Source organism: Acipenser ruthenus, chromosome 6 (genome assembly GCF_902713425.1).
Source record: "Acipenser ruthenus chromosome 6, fAciRut3.2 maternal haplotype, whole genome shotgun sequence".
In the NCBI taxonomy this organism is placed as follows: domain Eukaryota; kingdom Metazoa; phylum Chordata; class Actinopteri; order Acipenseriformes; family Acipenseridae; genus Acipenser; species Acipenser ruthenus.
In genome coordinates, this window is record NC_081194.1 from 35,811,196 (window position 1) to 35,831,957 (window position 20,762).

A 20,762-nucleotide genomic window follows, 5' to 3' on the forward strand; every position below is an offset into this window, starting at 1 on the left:
TAACAGCTTCTGCAGAAACTGTAATATCACTGCCATAAGGCAGGAGACCGGGTCATGGCCCTCAGCCAGACACCAACTTTGAAACAATTGCCGTTTATACGCATACTGCGACCTAGTAGAGGGCGCTCTCGCACTCTGAATGGTCGATATAACCGCCGTCAAAAGCCCTAAGGCTGACAGGCGCTCCCGCTCAGGGGCCAAGCCCATAACTGCATGAGTTTGGGGTTTGGGTGCCATAGCCCTCCTTGGGCTTGGGACAACAGGTCCTCTCGCAGAGGGAGCTCCCTCAGGCGACGGTGCAACAACTACACCAGACTCGGGAACCATATTCTCTGAGGCCACCGAGGAGCTATCAGAATCACTGTCGCTTGCTCTACCCTTACCTTCTCCAAGAAGGCGGGGAGCATCGGAATCGGTGGAAATGTATACAGGAGCCCTAGCGGCCATTCGTGAGCCAGTGCATCGACTCAACTGTCGGGGGCTGTCGAGGTCCTTCACCGAGAACCATAGGGTCAGTGCATGGTCTCTCGTGAAGCGAAGAGATCGACTTGCACTATGCCGAACCATTCCCAAATGCGCTCTACCACCCAAGGGTGAAGACGCCATTCGCCTGCAAGAGGACCTCCTCTGGACAGGAGATCTGCTGCGTAATTGACTCTGCCCGGTAGGTGAACCGCACGCAGACAGGCTAAACGCGGTTGTGCCCAAAGCAACAGCCGTGTTACCATCCGGTGAAGACCGGGGGACCGCAAGCCGCCCTGGCGGTTGATGTATGCCACAACTGTGGTGTTGTCTGACCGCACTAACACATGCTTGCCTAGAAGCACTGGCAAGAAGTGCCGAAGCGCGAGTTCCAGAGCATTGATGTGGGCTGACCTCCAGGGTCCTGACCACACTCCACGGGTCCCTGTCCCGTTCCAGACTGTTCCCCAACCTTGGTTGGAAGTGTCGGTCGTGATGACTTCCCTCCGGAAAATGGGACCCAAGCGTACACCCTGGCGGATGTTCGACGGAACTTTCCACCAGCGCAGTGCTTCCCAGCAGGTTCGGGATACCCTCAACCTGCGGTGTTTGTCTATCCGCGGATGCAGCGCGAAGGCATTGAACCAGGCCTGCAGAGGTCTCTGGTGTAGAAGGGCTTTCGAGGCGGCAGCCATCAACCCCAGCATGCGCTGACACAGCTCCATGCTGACTGTTTCTCTCAACCTGAATAGGGAGAGACACCGCTCCAGCGAGGCAACTCTTTGTGTCGACAGGGTCGCTTCCATGGACACTGAGTCCAGATGCAGACCCAAGAATTCGGTCTGTTGGCTCGGCACGAGGCGGCTCTTTTCTGAATTGACCTTCAGACCTAGCTGCTGAAGATGGTCCGTAATCATCACTGTGTGCTGTGCCAACCTCTCCTTCGACTGCACGCAGACGAGCCAGTCGTCCAGATAATTCAGCAGTCGGACGCCTTGAGCCCGCAAGGGAGCTAGAATGGCATCCATACATTTCGAAAAGGTTCGAGGAGCTAGTGACAGGCCGAATGGCAGGACACAAAACTCGTATACCCTGCTGTGAAATGCGAAACGCAGATACTTCCTGTGACCCGGGCAGATGGGAACGTGAAAGTACGCATCTGTCAGGTCCACAGTGGTGAACCAGTCTCCGTGTCGGACTGACTGGATGATGTGCCTGTGCGTAAGCATCGTGAACGATAACACCCGCAGGTATTTGATCAGTACTCGCAGATCTAAAATAGGGCGGAGCCCGTCGCTCTTTTTGGGCACTAGGAAGTATTTGGAAGAACCCCTGGTCGATCAGAGCAGGGTCTACTTGTTGAATGGCACGCTTCTTGAGCAATGCCTGTATTTCCACATTCAGAGCTGAGGACTGAACCGAGTCCTTCACTGCAGTTACGACCACTCCCCGGAAGGGGGAGGCTTTAGCCGGAACTGAAGGGTGTACCCGGTGGATATAGTCTTGCACACCCAGATGTCGTTGGTGCATTGTTGCCAGAACTGGAGCTGTAGGACAGTGTAGGGGTGGGTTAACAGCTGCCTGAAGATTTCAGGGCTGTTTCGGTTGCGCTCGTTCGCGAGGGGCCTGGCCAGAGCCACGAGGGCGTGGCCTGCCACCTCCTCTAGGGCGCCACCCTCCGCGCTGCGGTCTTGCAAATGGAGGTTGACCGCGCGCTTAGGCTGGAAGGGCTTATGCGGCCACATCTTCGCCATCTGCTGAGATGCCTCCCGGGCTTTAGCAGAGCGTTGTAGCATCTCCTCAACCGCTGGGCCAAACGTGTGCACCGGTCAGGGTTTCCCCTGGGTTCTAAATTTTTGTAGTCACTAGTGACTAATACTTTTTAAAAACATTAGTCACTCCAGATATTCAGTAGTCACTACTCGCGCACAGCTCAAGTCTTCAAGGGTGTTATGAATCTTCAAGGGTGTTTTTTTTATGTTATACCTTAAATCACTGTATTGACCAAAACAATTATTTAATTAAACCATTTTAATAATGCTCTATAGTTTAAATAAATTGGTAATTTACAGCTGTAAAGTTTTAGGACATTAAATCTCAAGAACCAGATTTTTTTGCCCTGAAAAGCTACATACAGACACATAATGCATTATGAATTACTTATACCATGTATGTCTTTTTACAATAAAAAGAAAAAAAACCTTGTTAGAATATTATATACAACCCATGGAAACAGAGTTTTGCAATAAGGCTGAAATTTTGCTGCTTGTTTTCTTTTTCTTTTATCTGATGCATGTGAGCTCAGTTTTTTTTTTTCTGCTGTTCCGAATCCAAGTCTTCATTTTCTACAACTTGTTGTTCTGTTTGTTCTATTTCATTCTTGCTGAAAAAACGAGTGGATTTTCTTCTGCGACATTTTACAGTATTGGCTAACAGTTTTGTTTTTTAATTCGCGCGCACAAGTTTACCGCAGTCATGTATTTATATTGATGATAAAGTTATAGAAAAGAAGGCAAAGAAAAGTTCACTATCCACGCATCTCTACAGCTGACCTCAATACGAAAACATATTACTGGCATTTTTAAATTATTGGTGACTAAAACGTACAGTACTGATGCTAATTAAAAAATAATAATAAAACGCTTACCTAGTATCAGTGTGATGGATGTCCCTGCTTGTTACCACACAAATCACTGATGATGGCAGGGAAACTGGAGAGAGCTTCAGTCGCAAGACATTTTTGGCGTTTTTAATCTTGATGGTATTTTGTCTTAATCGCCCTTTGCTAGTAATGTACTGGTATTGAGCAAACAATCCACATTTTTTCACTGGATTGAAAGCTAAAAACTCTTACTACGCTCACACCAGACGTAACGGCATGTCAAACTAGACCGCATAACAATACTGCGGTTTCTGACTGGCCATACATTCTGTATTTTGAAATGAACCAATAATACTTAAGTTACAATAAACTTTAAATCGAGTCACTGAAACAAATAAATATCGACTTGCAGGCATGAACGCACACAGGAAATAAAATGAGTTAAAGACTAGGCTTTTAGTTTTTTAAATCCCAGACAGACTGCAGTATCCGCCCAACTGTTTATATTACATTTAAACAACAGGGCTTATTTAAAATGTACACATTTACTATGTAAATTAGTCGTGTGTGCACTGAACGCTCTGTCACAGCACATCAGTCTGGTGTTAGCGACTAAACGTTGATTGACATTTTTCATTCTTGGCCACCAAGTAAATATTTTGGACAGTTTTCAAAACAATTGTTGCTTTATTTTTTACAACACACGTTGGTGTTGTTGATAATATGATAAACGCGTATATCTGCTTCAGGTTAAACAATAGGCGTGTGACACAGAACACTACAAATAAAATGTCAAATATACACTATGTATTTCTTTGGTTTTGTGGATTTGTTAGGTTTTTAACTTATTTTAATATTGCACATAATGATATGGTTTTGAAAATGCTACTTACCAAAACCATGCTGCACGTGAACTGTATATTACATAATAATTTCCTTTATTCCGATTCCAGTGGTGTTTTCTCAATGCAAGATGTATTGTAGGCATATATACAGTGCCGTTTTATCATGCTCGATAGGCCTACTGGCGAAATGGTCAAGAGACAGTTGGTGCTTAACACATACGGAATAATTTTGGCCCTGAATTTTAGCATTTTTGGTCGTAGGAAAGATACATTTCACATATTTTATAACTTTACCGTCGGCTTTTCTTCCAGAGGTAATGGTCTGGTGTAACAGGGATACAAGGTTATATTTGCGCCGGGCTATGTTGTCAACAAGCCTGATGTTGTCGTCCAGGCTTTACTGTGAAACTGACTGTAACCAGGGAGGGTGTGTGAGCGCATTGTACTGGACTGGAGAATAAAAACACTGGAGTTTAATTATGAAAACGCAAGTGTAAACAAACAAGTAAAAAGATTAGCCTGTCGTCAGACATGTCATGGTAATATAAAATGCATTAATTTACTGCGTATCGGTATTGATTGCGTCTGGTCAGGGAAGGGGGACACACGAGCACGTTAAGAGAATTTCAGCGGGACATTTTTTATTTCAGCGGGGCATTGGCACAATGGCGCGAACACTGCGGACGCAAAGGTTTGAGCAGAACTCTCTGTAGTTGTGAAAGCGCAGCAGCAGAAGCTGTCAGGTTGCAAAGAATAATGTGAGGCTGAAAGCTACAGCAGCACCGAGCACAGCCTCATAACGTGGTCTGGGTTACCATGGTAACTGACACGCGACATTAAACTGAGGCGCTGATTGGCTGACTGCATTTACATCATCTACCACGGGATGAGAACGTTGCAGAGTCAATGAATCGAGAGGCTGAGGTGCTGATGGTTTAGCTATCCCTTCTTTTGAAGAAAGAGACGTCGTGTGTGATTTTAACAAAAGGGATTTTTTTTTTATAGTGCAAACAAACGATAGTCACTAGTGACGATTCCACAATTTGTTTTGTCGTCACTTTCAAAAAACATTTGCAAATTACGAGAGTGACGAGCGACAGCAAAACCCCTGGCACCGGTGTAATAGCAGCATCTAATAATGGGGCCTTGTCAGGCTCTTGAACTCTCGCCTGCGAGAGCCAGAGCTGCCTTCTGGCGACTACCAGGGATGCAATACTCCTGCCTTGAGCCCGTGCATTTAGCTGGGCTATCTTGACTAGTTGAGCGACCAACGCCAATTCCGCCCTCAGAGACACCGATAGGTGCTCCGGGAGTTCTTTCACCAGTGACGCCTGGTAAACTGAAAGGCTGGCCACGTTGGACAACCGAACTGCCTCTGTAGCCGCTGAATAGCCTTTCTTTAAATGAACCTCCGTGGTCCTGCACTGTCTGTTAGGACATGCAGGGTCTTCAGCTAGACCCGAGAGTGTCAGTGTTCTAACCAGGGCTGCAAAGGCAGCAACAACTGGTGGGAAGGACGCCAGTCCAGCCTCACTCCCTCCCTGCATGGCGAACGCAGAAGCCTTCCGAGAAGTTGCCGGTGAAGAAGCTGGGCGCCCCCCAGGTGGACTGTACCTCCTTAATAAAATCAGGGAAGGCTGGGAGCGTCCTGGGCTGTGGAGACCATACAGACGGCGACTCAAACAGTGACCGCCGAGGTAATTAGACGGCTGGCCACTCAATCCCCAGGTGGCGAGTTGCTCGCTCCACCAGTGACCACAAGGGATCATTGGTGTCCAGCACCTCCAACTCAGTGTCTTGCTCCGAGTGCTGGGAGGTTAGTTCAGCTTCCACACTGTCCTCCTCAAGGAGAGGCTCCCCTTCTGAAGCATCCCTTGAGATGGCATCTACGTCCCACACCCCTTGGTGTTGTTGGACGACCGGGGTGGCCAGAGGCTGTGGCGGAAACGCCGGCTGATTGGCAGTCGGCCCGACCTGTGCGTCAGTGGCTCGTGGTGCCATGTTTGTCAAAAACATGAGCAGCGATTGCTGGCCCATCTTCACGTCCATAAACTGGGACATCTTTGACGTGAGCTCTGCCACGCCTGGCTTGTCCCTATAACGCCTGTCCCGACGAGGGGAACGCGAGCGTCCCCTATGGCGGACAGACAGGGTGTAAGACGACCCCGAGGAGGGGGAGTGGCTCCCAACTGCTTTCCTCGCCCTCTGGTGAAGAGTGCGCGGCTGAAAATTAGCACACAATGTGCAAAACGATCTGTCTGCCAAGGCAGACGCGGTGTGCTCTGGTCCCAGGCACGCCACACAGTCCTCATGCGGGTCGTTCGCCGGTAATTTTGCCTCGCAGGTGACGCAACGGTGGAACCCAGACATTCTTAGACACCCCGATCGCCGAAACGTCGCTTGTCGATGGGTTGCGTCAAGCATCGAAGCTACAAGTGAGCGTCAAGGTGCGTGCACCGAGCGTCGAGGCGTCGATGTGCGTGCGTCGAGCGCTGAAGCGCCGAGCGTTGAGGTGCGTGCACTGAGCCCAAGTGCTGAGGCACAAAGCGCCGAAGCGCTACACCAAAGTGCCAAGGCGCTGACACCGAAAAGCGCCGGAGTACGTGTACTGAACGTGAAGACCCTATGCACTAGACGCCGAAATGTCAGCTGGCCCGCAAAGCGGAGACGGTAAGTGCTAGTACAGTGTCTCAGTCTAAAAGACAATGGTGTTGTGCTATACTTACCTGTTGTTAAAAGGGGCAACTGAAAAATGTGCAGTTGGCGGTAGTCTTCCTAGTATATTGTATGGAAAAAAAATCTTTTTTAAAAAAAAAATTATTTTTAACTTTTATTTTAGAGGAACTGCAGCCGCACTAAAGTGCAGATTATGTTTGTAGCGTAGCTACAGTCGTACAGCAGCCACGCGGTGATATGTTACAATCCACGGGTGGTATTATTGGAGTGGCTGCTAGCAGCAGGCTGCACTCCGGGTTTAGCAGTTGCGAGACCAAGGCTGCAAAAAATTCCGTGGCCTAGCCAGGCGCGCAATGTGTCCTCTAAACTCTATTCTATACCTACGGGGAGAATAGACAATACCAAAAACCCAATAACAAAAAATATTAAACAATATTAATAAAATATTAATATGTGAGAAAGACGGAGAGCCAACGCAGAAAGAACGCAATGCCGAAGCTGTATAGTTTTATTTTTAGTGTTTTTTACATTCTTGTACCGTCGTCTGTGCACTACCATTGCTGGTAGTGTCACATGACATTATTGTTGGCGTGTTCCACTGCACTTCTGTGTCTCCGTGGCTCCATTCCGGCTCTGATTTGTCTGTCTGCCTTCTTCAGTGCAGGAACAACACGTAAGAATGCTACAGGGATCCATTACCATTTCAATCTAAAACCATCTGTAGGGGGTATAATTTAGCAAAATGTATTTACTACTTGTTAAGGAATTTAACAATTATAATTCCAACAACCCAATTTTGAGCTGTTACTTTCTTAATTGTTTACATACTGTATTTCCACCAAATTGAGAACAAATTGATTATAAACTTGATATCAAACCATATATTATTTTACTACAAAGTATATAACAATCTCACATATTTGCATAATATGTAATAAATACAGTGCTTAACTAACATGATGTAGGATCTTAATTTTCAATGCTGAAAGTGTCTCGCCTGGAAGCTGATCGCTGGAGGAATTGATTTGCCACTGCTTTGAGATCAGTCTCCTAAGAAAGGTGTTTGACCATGTAGCAAAGTTACATGGTTCAGTCTGGCTTGTCCTATGGTTGATCGAAGGTAGGGCTTAATCCTATGAAGGGTTGAGAATGACCTTTCCGATGTACAAGAGGACACCGGGATCGTAAGTGCAATCTTTCAGTTTGACTAGCTCCGGTAGTAGTGGTCACAAATGTTCACCTTGCTCACAGCTCAGGAGTTTTACTGCATCATCAAATGTTGACAGGTTAACGCCACATTCTTTTGCAAAGTCAATCAGTGCCAGTCAGCCTTGTAGAACTCTGCAATGTGACTGTTGTTGCATCTCCCAGTGACACCTTTTCAATGTTTTTCATGTGTTCCCACACAGCAGACTTGAACCTGTTGCACAGTGCAGTTGTAACACAGTCTATAACACTGTGGTAACTATGTTGGTAGAGTTCCTCAGGAGACTGAAATGAAGGCGAGACAGATCCGTCATCAAACAGGCGAGGAACCTTTTGAGGTCTTGCAAGAGTGGGGCTTTCCAAATCCAACAAATCTGCCTCGAATTGTTTTTGCCCAGAACTGATTAAATCCGTTGTGGAGTTGACTTATACTACCTTTGAGCGAATTTAATAGTTAATTCTGCTTGATGAAACTGCATGTTACTCCTCTGCAAGGCAGTATTTACCGTTTCCACACATAAAAATGAGTAACATCAACTAAAGCCAGAGAAAAGCTCCTCCACTTCAATATTCTCCTTAACTATTCAAAAGCAAAATGACACCTGCTCCCTGACAGAAATATCTGCAATCTCGTCCACAACAACAGCATAAAATCCAGGTTCATGTATCTCCTTTGTTAATTTGGGAAGGATATTGTGTGCCATAGTTGAAAGCATTTCATTTGTAACGTCATGAGAAAGCCATTTGTATCCTGAGTGAATCAACCAGGATTTTAATGCCGGGATGTCTTCTGCATGTAGATTTAAAAGTTGTGTCAAATTTGACTGTTCGTCCACTTTTCCTTGTATTGCAAGACCCTGACAAGCCAGATACCTTAGTGATGACAGAATTTTCATTAGAGCACATGTGTCTGCTTTCATTTGTTCTAGTTTGCCTTGCGAACAGGCTGCAGCTACATTAACACCTCCTTTAATGGCTGCCATTGCACCAATGGAGACTCGATGCAAACTTGATTTCTTGTGACTAGTAAATCTTCCAATTTCTGTACCCTTCCCGCACAAAAGTTGTGTATGAATCTTTTTCTCTAGAGGTGGTTGGAAGTAGGACTTTCATTTTATCAGCAGAACAGCAAAATTCGCAAAAAACTCTTCTGGTCGTAAGAAAGCCAATCAAAACTACTCCTCCAACTGGACTGTCCCCTTTTTTTTAAATTCCAGCTGAGGCTGGGGCCCTGTAGTCAGCGCCTCTGCCCCGCGTGCCATATGTTTGACACCCCTGCTTTAGGGTCAGTACACTTTGCTGGTTATTTTTATTGCAATAAAATGGCAACCGTTTGTGACATATGGATATCTGCCAGTGATTTCCCCTATTTGAAAAGAAGTACTGACCCATGGTGATATGCTGTAACACCCCCATGTCACCCATTTTGACCAACCGATCCAGGCTGTTTTTTTTTTATTATTAATTAATTTATTTTTTATATAAAAGAATGTACACACACTTGTTTTAAAGTCATAAGTCATTCAAATTCTATCAAATCACCATAAAACCATATATTATTTAAAAGCTTAGAATATTATTTTCAAACTGTTTACAGAATTCAGAACATGGTAAAATATATAAAGAATTGGCAGAAAAAAGCTAAAAACATTTCTTAAAAGTTTCCCAATAACAATTTATCCTCCTACTATCCCATTTTAGTGTTTCAGGTCCCAAGGCATGGTGCTACAGAAAGGAATGTCCCCACAAGAGACACAGTAGTAATCAATGAAGACCCTTTTTTTCCAAAAACAATTTATGTATTCACTTCACCATGAACTGTATACCTATAACTTTAAATAACTATTGACCTCAACCAACATGTAATGCCACCAAGGGGTGGTATTAATGTAAAAGTCAAAATTTGCTGAGAAATAAAAACAGTTCTCCAATGATTCATTACATAAGAGTAGTTGTTAAAACTTCATGCTGGTGTTGGACTAAGACATAGCTTCTTTTACTGTAAAAGCTCTTGGCCATTTAAAGCCAGGCTTGTGCCCTCTGAGGTTCTTTTCTCTCTTACACTGGTTCATCTGACTGGGTTCACCAGGATCATTAAGTTCATCACTAGTTGTGTTTATTCAAGCCCTCCTCTCATCTATGGCAGGGAAGCTGATATCCTGCTAACTGTGGTTTGCTTCCTGCCGCTGGATTTCATTCGACTGACTTAGTAAAAAGTACCGATCAGTGCAAGGCCCTTGTCCCTTCTCCCTCAAGCATTTAATTCTCCCTTGATAAATCTTCAAACCCCTAACTGTTGTCACTTTGCTCCAGCCACAGACACAAACCTGGAGCTTCATGTCTTTGCTAACTGCAGATAAGGCCATAAACAGAATGAGCTTTGACCTCTTGAGGTCAAATAAGTAAATAACAAAATAAATAAATACATAAATACTTAAATACATACAAAATTATAAATAAAAACAAAAAATAGTGAATAAAATAGTAAAAAAACAAGACCAATAAATACATAAATAAATCACTTGGGTCACAATTTAGTTTTATTTTATGTCGTGTGTGTCAGAATTAAAAACATGGTGCAGCGTAAAGTGGAATGTTCCCACAAGGTATGTAGTGGTACTTTGTCTATGCTCGCCCTGGTGATGTCGTTGACCAGAACCCTCATCTGCACTGCTGAAACACTGCCTTATTCTCTGTGGAGAGGATGAGGCTTGAGAATTGGCGAGCTGTCAGTCTCACCGGCTGTTCTGTGGTGCTTGGCCTGCCTTCCTGATCACAAGCACTGGGGTCTGCACTGTCATGCATGGTAAATCAGAAAGTATGGTAAAGCCACATTCTCGACTGGAAAATAAAGTAAAGCACAGTAAATGCGTAGTATAAGCATGGGAGAAGGATGGTAAACTGAAAAATTACTGTGTGAATTTATGAACATTTTCATATCAGTAACATTATTTGCTTCTTAGTAAAACAAAATGCCAACATGCTGCAAATAAAATGTCTACTGCTAAAACATTATAACTCGACTAATAAATAGAAACCTTGTACCAGAAATGTCTGTTGTAGAAGCAGTACTACTTGAACTCAGGTTACAAAATGCACCCTTCAGATGGTAAATTACAAATAAAAATACAAACCCATGTAGACATAAAATGGCTGACAAAAAAAAAAACACTGACTTGTTAGAATGTCGCTTTATAAAGTAAATGATCTACCTAAATATCTATCGATAAGCAATCAGTCTGACAGGTAATAAACACCGGCAAACATGATAATGCATCCTAAATCTATTATTAATGTAATATATCATGGCATATTATTATTCATTATTATTATTCATTTCTTAGCAGACGCCCTTATCCAGGGCGACTTACAATTGTTACAAGATATCACATTATACATTATTTCACATTATACAGTTATCACATTATTTTTACATACAATTGCCCATTTATACAGTTGGGTTTTTACTGGAGCAATCTAGGTAAAGTACCTTGCTCAAGGGTACAACAGCAGTGTCCTCCACTGGGGATTGAACCCACAACCCTCCGGTCAAGAGTCCAGTGCCCTAACCACTACTCCACACTGCTGCCCTAACCACTACTCCACACTGCTGCTACATATTAGTAAGGGATATGTGAGCAAGAACATAAATAAGATACAAAATCAAGTCATGAATTGTCTTACCTTCAGTATCTACTGCGAAAATAGGAATCACAATCACTTTTTCACCAAAACTAACAGGGTTGCAGCCTGCGCATCTACCTTACAAGATCACTTGCCGGATTCCATTTTAATAACTTGCTCCACTGCTCACAAAATTACCACTCTCCTGTTTTCACTCCTAACTACAAACTCATCCGGGTTCAAAGTTTATCGAGCTTTATTTTCAGTCCACGTGACTTTGTTTGTTTGTTTTAAGCCTATCAGTACACAAAGATCACATTTCAGCGCCGTTATAAATGATGCAAAAAACAAAACAGGCAGTGCTGTGAAAGGGTGGGGCCTGAAATGTTTGGGCCCAGCCTTCTGTTTTTTATTAATTTCATTTTTCGGTGCTTATGTAAATCCTTTTTTTTTTCATTTCTTTTGCTTTTTATATACTGAATGAAATGATGGTTTTCAGTTACTAATTCTGGTTATTAATGCTTTTATAAACCATATTATTGCAGTATTTTAGGAAAGTTCACCCCCATCACACCAGTTTAATAAAATATTATTTTGCAGTTTAAAATAGAACATCTGAAACGTGATTTAAGTTAGTTGATTGAAGAAATCATTGCTGATACTTAGAATTTAGTAAAAAAAAAAAAAGAAAATACTATATTAATTAAAAATGAATTAATGTTTGGATGTTTGGTGATAATTCAAAAGCATTTTATTTAACCTATAAAGAAATTATTACATGTCATTCAAGGAACTGCACTTTTTTCATTTCTGACAGTACTAGTTTGTGGACATGTTTTGTACCTGCTGCACCAAGTAATCCTGACAACTATCTATCTATTTATTTATTTATTTATTTATTTATTTATTTATTTTAAAACAAGACCCTGTGTCCAGTTGCTTTGTATTGATGATTAATTTTTATGTTCCATACAGCCGTGACCTGGCAATTTACTAGCCCAGCACTGGAGAGCATTTGTACTGCAGTTGTGCAGATTTAATGATTTGTAAATGCTGCTTTCATATTTATTTTGGCCATCATCTTCCCAAAGGTATTGGTCCAACAATAATATGTTGTTTTTGAAGATGTGGTGCAGTGGTACAACTAAACAGCTTGGAAGCCTTTCATATCATAATTGACATGTCCTGGATAAAGGTATTAAGCACTGTTTCCTTTGTCTGTATGAATTTAAGAATGAAGTCTGGATCGTTATGTTTGCAAAGAGGTCTTCCTTTGAAGTAAAGGTGTTAGAGCTTACTGCTATGTGGTGTTCTCGTTTAGTTCTTGATGAATTTATTCAGGGAAACCTTTTGTCAGAGTGTCTCTGAATGTGTAGTTTTGATCTAATTACTTAGATTACTTATCTGCCTGTATTGTTAAGGAAGGCACTATGACCTACAGATCTCTACTCCTAATCAAACTGTTGATTTGTCATCTTTCGTTCAAAACCGGAAGCTTCTGTGCTGCTGCAGTGCATTCCCTGACACAGTGGGATGAGTTCTGTAGGTGTAGCAGTCCTGTACGTCTTCATTCATTACTGTAAATTGTGTTTGCGTTTCAGGTTGCCCGCCAGCTGGAAGAGGAGAGCGATACAGACGATGAGGATGAGGAGTCACTCTCCCCTGATGAAGAGACATTGATGGCCATTATGAACGCCAGAGTTATAAACCTGCAAAACATGCTGCAGGTCCACCGACTCGCAGGTACACATGAATGCTAACTAAATAAAATGAAATATAAGGATTAGATTGAAAAACTAGCAGTGTTGTAATTTAGGCGTACAGAAAACAGAGATATACAATACATAAAGAAAAGTGATGTCACTTTTGTCTTTCAAAAAAAAACAAACCCACAGCTCCAATTAGTTATTAACCCCATGTTTGCCTTTACATTCTAGACATCAGTACACACATTAATAGCAGTACTGGGATGCTATTTCGTAATAGTATGAGATTGCTACCTACAGTATACACTTGGGCTAATTTAGGCCAAAGAAAACCTTTGCAAGGATTGAACTACTATGTTTTGGGAGTTTCTTTCACAATCTTCTATACAGTAAAATGGGTGTAGTTTTTGCAGATGTCATCTATGGATTGGTTTCCATTGCATGATATTTCCTTTGTGCTATTTTATCATCTGTGATAAGAACAAAACAAACATGGTCATTTTTGCCTCTGAATACAAGCAGTGTTTGTGTGAAACGAGTGTAAACGCATACAGCCCCCTCCCCCCAGTTACATAAATAGTAAAAAGGTGCAGGGATAGAAAAAACATTCCCACCATCTGATGCATTCAGGGCTTTCTTTTCATTGTGTGCTATGGCACATGTGTAGAGAGAGCAGCTGCTGTGTCAGTGCTGCGCAGGACCAAGAGGCTGCTTTGGTTGTGTTTGCTTGCAGCATCTACCGCAGCATCTTGATGCCGTTTTGGTGACCGCTTTTGCATCACCATTACGAAGGCTGTTGGTTCAGTCTAACAAGCAGGCTTCCCTCAGTCTCGTGTGAGTGGTTTTCCCTCAATAACTTGCACTGATACCAACCCGCTACTGACCAGGGCTTACATCCCCGGTACGGTACCAAGCCGGTTTGTGTCTTGAACAGCCCCGTTGCTGTCTTTAAGCAGACTGAGGCAGCACCTGTACAGTGTTGCTGTACACTGCATTACTACTTGCATAATGCCTGAGTTTTATCCCTGCGAGACACGCAAGGCCAGTCTGCCTGTTGAAGACAAGCATGGCAGGAATAGCTTCCTGCCGCCAGAGCACGCAAAGGAGGCACTGGTGAACTGCAGTTTCTGTGTTTTGTGTACATTTCTCCAAGTGCATGCTTTAGAAATGTGTCTCCTGCAGCTCTACAGAGCGCTCTGAGTTCCTCACTCCTGCTCAGCGCTCTTCATCCTCTGTTAGAGAGGTGGCTGCGCCCTCCCCCCATGGCTCTGTGCCAAGGGAGAGTGGACGACGCATCCGGGAAAGTAACGGAAGAGTAATAAGAGTCACCATCCAAGTGATCGGCAGACTTGGAGCAGATGGGGAAGCTCTGGGCAGATGTTTCACAGCACGGAGTTGCTGCGTGAATGTTCGGTACCCCCTGCCCCGCCTGTCTCCTTGAGGAGCTGGCGTTCCCATCGCCTGTCTCCTTGAGGAGCTGGCGTTCCCATCGCCTGTCTCCTTGAGGAGCTGGCGTTCCCATCTGAGGACGTGGAGTCAGACAGCACATCCCCTGCGGTTAAGCTCTCCTGTCGGCAGAGCTTCTACCGCTGATCAAGAGGGCCACTGGCCTACAGAAGGTGAAGCAAGGCAGTCCATCTTTAACCCTTAGCGGTCCATTTATTCAGCGCGTGTCAGGCGCGTCAGGTCCAATTTATTTTCACACGCGCAGTTTATTTTAGACGTGCTGTTTAAAAGTATTTTTTTTCACAGTATAGCAGGTTTAAAAGGCACTGCATATCAACAGGACACTCAGTACTGCATCTCCAGCCTGGCCCCACCCCTTGTTCGCTATATTTTTCAAATGCCTCTTAATAATAGTACATACCGATAAATCATCTCTTGATCACTCGTTTTATCACCAAACTCCTCAATAATGCGATCCAAGTTGTTATTTATTACTATAACATCTAAAAAAGCTCTGCAAATGTCTGTGATGTTCTTTGAGTGCTGGATGCAGAAGTAGCTATCTTGTTTGTTTATGTCAGTGTTATTTATGTGGTGTCAGGTCTATCAGTATTCATGAGATACGCCTTTATTTATTTATTTTTTTCCTGCTCCTATCGGTCTCACTCGGCCATTGAATGGTTTTCTCTGCTTTTTCCGGAGAAAAAACGACTAGAGACCTGTTTTTTGCGTCTTTTTGATGATGTCGGACAGGGTCCGACATTGGACCAGAAAGGGAAAATTGCGATCTCGGGCCAGGTCCGACATAGGACTGCAAAGGGTTAATCCTTTTGCAGTCCATTTATTCAGTGCGTCTCAGGCACGTCAGGTCCAATTTATTTTCACACGCGCAGTTTATTTAACGCGCTGTACTAAAAGTGTTTTTTTTTTTTTTTCCCACAGTAAAACAGGTTTAAAAGGCACTGCATATCAACAGGACACTCAGTACTGCATCTCTAGCCCCGCCCCACCGCTTTTTCGCTGTATTTTTCACATACCTCTTAATAATAGTATATACCGATAAATCATCTCCTGATCACTTGTTTTATCACCAAACTCCTCAATAATGCGATCCAAGACATTATTTTATTACTATAACATCTAAAAAAAGCTCTGCAAATGTCTGTGATATTCTTTGAGCTCTGGATGCAGAAGCAGCTATCTTGTTTGTTTATGTCCGTGTTATCTATGTGGTGTCGGGGCTATCCTGTATTCATGAGATACGCCCCCTTTTTTTTTTTTTTTTTCCCCGGCTTCTCTCGGCTCCTATCGGTTTCACTTGGCCATTGAATGGTTTTCTTGGCTTTTTATGGAGAAAAAGAGAGACCTGTTTTTTACGTCTTTTTGATGATGAAAATTGCAATGTGTTGAGCCTCTACCGTGTACCTGGATATTCTTTTTGAGATCCAGTCGTCCTGTGGTCACACGGCTTCAGCTCCTGCTGTTTCCCGGTCTATGGACACCCTACATAGGGTGCACGATGCGGAGAATCTGGGTAGTCTATTAGTCCTATTTGCTGAGCTCCCTCTGACAACCACAGGCCCTCACCACAACAGCTGGATGAGCTGCTCCTAGTTAATAAGAACCTGCTCCATCTGTCAAAACTGACCGGGAAGGCTGTAGGTAGAAACCTGGTTGCGCTGGTAGACAAAACATCTGCTGTATTACACCAGGGCATACAGTGGACGAGATGTTGCAGCGCACTCGCAGCGTGCGGGAATCCCCGAAGGAGCTGGTGCACTTGCTTCCCAATCGACCACTTCCAGTACGCAAGCCAGCGGCAAACTGGCTCCCTAGGCCCCAGCAGCCTCAAAGACCAGCACAACCGGCTGTACCTGCTGCCAGAGGCGGTGTTCAAAACCGGCCCGCAGCTGCTCGTCGCGGAGGCTACAATAGGTTCCGTCGCAGAAGCCTCAGAGGTGGTTCTTATTAACTAAGCGCAGTTAAACCTGGACTGACTCAATGCAGTAGGAGTATTGGTTCCATCCCTGTCACTGTAGTTTTGCTGCATTTTACCTGTCTGTGCCCTGTAGGATTTGATATAAAGGTGGCCCGTCCGGGCAGAGCGGTGTGTTTTACAGTCTACACAGCCTTTGAGGGCATCTACTTGGATACCTACTGCCTAGATGTGGACATCAAACAGATACAAATCAGCCGCCACAACATCCCGCCGCACATCCCTGTGGCGGAGCTGGCAGAGCAGTACCTGCGGCAAGACATCCCTACCTTCCTCAGCATGCTCAGCAGGCACCTCAATGCCTATGTTGGCAGGAAGTACCAGATTGACCAGATAAAGGTAACTCCAAATATACTTTATTTAAGGTCTGACCTGGTCTCCTGTTTCATTCATTACCCAAATTTAGCAGCTCCTTGGAAAGTTGTATGAACTTTCATCCACTTACTGGTAATCCCTTTCATTCTAGGTGAACAGCTGTTGTACTGTACTTTCCTCTGCGCATTTTGAAGGGCATATTTACACAGTTTGGGTATTTTTATACATGCATGCATTTTGTTTTATAAAAATCACCTAACTTTTGGTAAGAAAATCAAGGTACTTACTCAATACAGGCAAGGCACTGATGAATGCATTTGCCTAAATGTTTGTCTACTTTATTATTATTATTTTTATTTTTATTTGATATTTCTTATATTCTAATAGTCTTGTAACAATGTGCCACAGTGCCTGTGTTCTTTTCATAATTAAAATTTCTAAATGATTTCCAGTACACGAGAGTAGATGTTAAAACTTCATGTTGATTTGAACTCGGCTCTCGCCAAGATAAGCACCAACTAAGACGTAGCTTTACAGTAAACTAATATGATCCATATGTATCTCCATCCATTACGTTTCCTTCCATATGATGATGTAGATCAGTTTATTTTGCCTCCCTGGCGCATCAACACACATAACGGCTGCGATGCTGGCTCCGGGGATCAACCACAGTGCGGTCTCCCCAGCGCATCAGCATGACAGCCGTCTGGATTGAGCTAAGTAGGGTACATCTCTGGGGTCTTCAAGTGGGCACCTTCCATCCTCAGTGTTTCGTCGACTAGCCCACGACACCTCAAGAGGGCTTGACGGTGATTCTGGCGTCCCAGCAACACCCCCCTCCGTCCCCCACTCAACTCAGCCCAGCATACTTACCCGTACATCAGCGTTTCTTTCTTTCTATTGTGCTTGAGATCCTCAGCCAGAATCTTTCCATCTCAACCACAGCTAGTTGCTGCTGTGGTTGAGATGGAAGGTTCAGTTCAGCATGGAAGAGGGGGTCTTGGTCTCAGTTCAGCTCCTCCTACATGGCACAAGGCAGCCCCAGCTCAAAGGAGGAAGATGGTAGTCAACGAGGTGCAAAAGCAGGAGGAGAGGATGAGGTGTATAAAGGCCATTTTCCAGGCCAAGCAGGGAGAATGGATGAGATGGGAGAGTGTGGAACAACGCAAGATTGGCTGGCAAAACCTATGGTCAATGGAACAGAGCAGGATCAGTTTCCTCATCAGGTCAACATATGATGTTCTCCCATCACCACAGAACCTAAACCTCTGGGTAGGAGAGGATCCCTCATGTCCTTTGTGTTCATCACCTGCAACATTAAGGCACATTTTGACAGGATGTAAGGTGGCTCTTAGCCAAGGACGGTTTACTTGGCGCCATGACCAGGTGCTGCGATGTTTGGCCTTAGCATTGGAAGACAAGCGTAACATGACCAATAAGTTGCCACCTGTTCCATCAAAACATTACACACAAAAGACAACATTCCTCCGCCCTGGAGAGCAACCACCAAAAAAAGGTGTTAAAACCAGTCCTCGCCCAGGACAACTGGAAGCTGCTAGAGACTGGAAAATGCTGGCAGATGTTGGTCAACGGCTTATTTTTCCACCTGAGATTGCCACCACTAACCTTCGACCAGATATTGTCTTGTGGTCTGGATCAGCACGCCTTGGTAGAGTTAACAGTGCCATGGGAGGATGCTGTAGATGAGGCGTATGAGAGGAAGAAACTGCGGTATGCTCAACTAGCCACTGAAGCGGAACAGCGAGGATGGAGAGTCCGGGTTTACTCATGGCACACTCTACAACCCGGTTTCTCAGAGACGTCGGATTCAGTGGCCAAGAGTTGCGTCGCACAGTGAAGAACTTATCTGAAGCAGCAGAGAGGAGCAGCAACTGGCTGTGGTTGAGACGGAAAGATTCTGGCTGGGGATCTCAAGCACAATAGAAAGAAAGAAACGCTGATGTACAGGTAAGTAAGCTGGGCTGAGTTGAGTGAGGGACGGAGGGGGGTGATGCTGGGATGCCAGAATCACCGTCGAGCCCTCTTGAGGTGTCGTGGGTTAGTCGACGAAACACTGAGGATGGAAGGTGCCCACTTGAAGACCCCAGAGATGTACCCTACTTAGCTCAATCCAGACGGTTGTCATGCTGATGCGCTGGGGAGACCGCACTGTGGTTGATCCCCGGAGCCAGCATCGCAGCCGTTATGTGTGTTGATGCGCCAGGGAGGCAAAATAAACTGATCTACATCATCATATGGAAGGAAACGTAATGGACGGAGACACATATAGATCACATTAGTTTACTGTAAAGCTACATCTTAGTTGGTGCTTATCTTGGCGAGAGCTGAGTTCAAATCAACATGAAGTTTTAACATCTACTCGCGTGTACTGGAAATCATTTAGAAATTTTAATTATGAAAAGAACACAGGCACTGTGGCACATTGTTACAAGACTATTAGAATATAAGAAATATCATATTAAAATAAAAATAATAATAATAAAGTAGACAAACATTTAGGCAAATGCATTCATCAGTGCCTTGCCTGTATTGAGTAAGTACCTTGATGTTAATGTTGCAGGTGATGAACACAAAGGACATGAGGGATCCTCTCCTACCCAGAGGTTTAGGTTCTGTGGTGATGGGAGAACATCATATGTTGACCTGATGAGGAAACTGATCCTGCTCTGTTCCATTGACCATAGGTCTTGCCAGCCAATCTTGCATTGTTCCACACTCTCCCATCTCATCCATTCTCCCTGCTTGGCCTGGAAAATGGCCTTTATACACCTCATCCTCTCCTCCTGCTTTTGCACCTCGTTGACTACCAGCTTCCTCCTTTGAGCTGGAGCTGCCTTGTGCCATGTAGGAGGAGCTGAACTGAGACCAAGACCCCCTCTTCCATGCTGAAATTGCCCCATGATATCACCAATTCGAAGGGCAGCCTTTGCATCTTCCACAGCTTTCTTTGCCGCCCACTTTCTTCCAGTTTTCAACACAGGTGCTGCCTCCCTTACGCATTTGTCGTGTGACTCTACTAATGTCATTTCCAGTCTGACTTTGGCGCACTTAAACTCCTCGGTTAGAGCGGAGACTAGTAGCTGCAGTATTCCTTTACCATAAAGTCCCACTCTGCTGAGGCAGCGTGGAACTCCCAACCATTTCCTGATGTATGAACTGATTAAAGTTTCCAGCTTCTCTACTGTTTTCAAAGAAACCTCGTACACAGTCAGTGGCCACAGCAACCTCGGCAGTGACCAAACTGAAAGCACCAGAGTTTTAGTTTGCCTGGTAGAGCGCTGCTGTCTGCTCTTCAACCCTTCCACTGTTTGTTGTCTAACATCTATAGTTTTGATTGTTGTCACTATCAATAAATGTCTAAATATAAACAGCATAATCTATTGTACATTCATGTTTTTGGCAGGAACACTTTGGGGGCTCTGTATTGATTGAGAACACTTTGTGTGGTATGCTGATCCTGGAGTACAGCACTTGCTGTAAGGGAGTGGAGCACAAGTTTATTGTTGCACTGGAATACAGAGATGTCACACGCTGCATGCCCACAAAGGTCACTGTCACCTTCACAGGTACTGGGGTCACGAACAGTCACGTAATAAACCAGTCAGCTGTGTAGTTCAGAGTTTTAAAACAAATAGTCAAAGCAGGTGTGTAAGCAGCCCAGATTCTAGTAATAGCGTCTGTTATTGTGCTGCTGTATTTACATGAAAACAAATTTAGATGGACTTCAAACATGACAAATATTTTAAACAAATATTGGGAGGGGGTGGTTTTAAGTTTTTTTATTATTATTTTATTTATTTTTTTCTCTCCTTGTTTCCTTGTTTGTCCATAACTTCAAAACACTAAAACAAAATATAAGATAA

At 44.1% G+C, this 20,762-nt stretch overlaps 1 protein-coding gene across 2 annotated transcripts in view; it reads left to right on the plus strand.

Annotated features, from left to right (window-relative positions):
- Positions 1–20,762, plus strand: part of cenpo (centromere protein O) — a 46,252-nt gene that overhangs the window by 23,840 nt on the left and 1,650 nt on the right. Inside the window, exons 5-7 of one of the 2 annotated variants that reach the window (XM_034019133.3) lie at positions 13,017–13,158; positions 16,640–16,902; positions 20,303–20,465. In XM_034019133.3, the coding sequence (XP_033875024.2) occupies positions 13,017–13,158; positions 16,640–16,902; positions 20,303–20,465 (568 nt within the window). The remainder of the gene's footprint in view (positions 1–13,016; positions 13,159–16,639; positions 16,903–20,302; positions 20,466–20,762) is intronic. The other variant, XM_059025353.1, reaches the window with a different exon arrangement.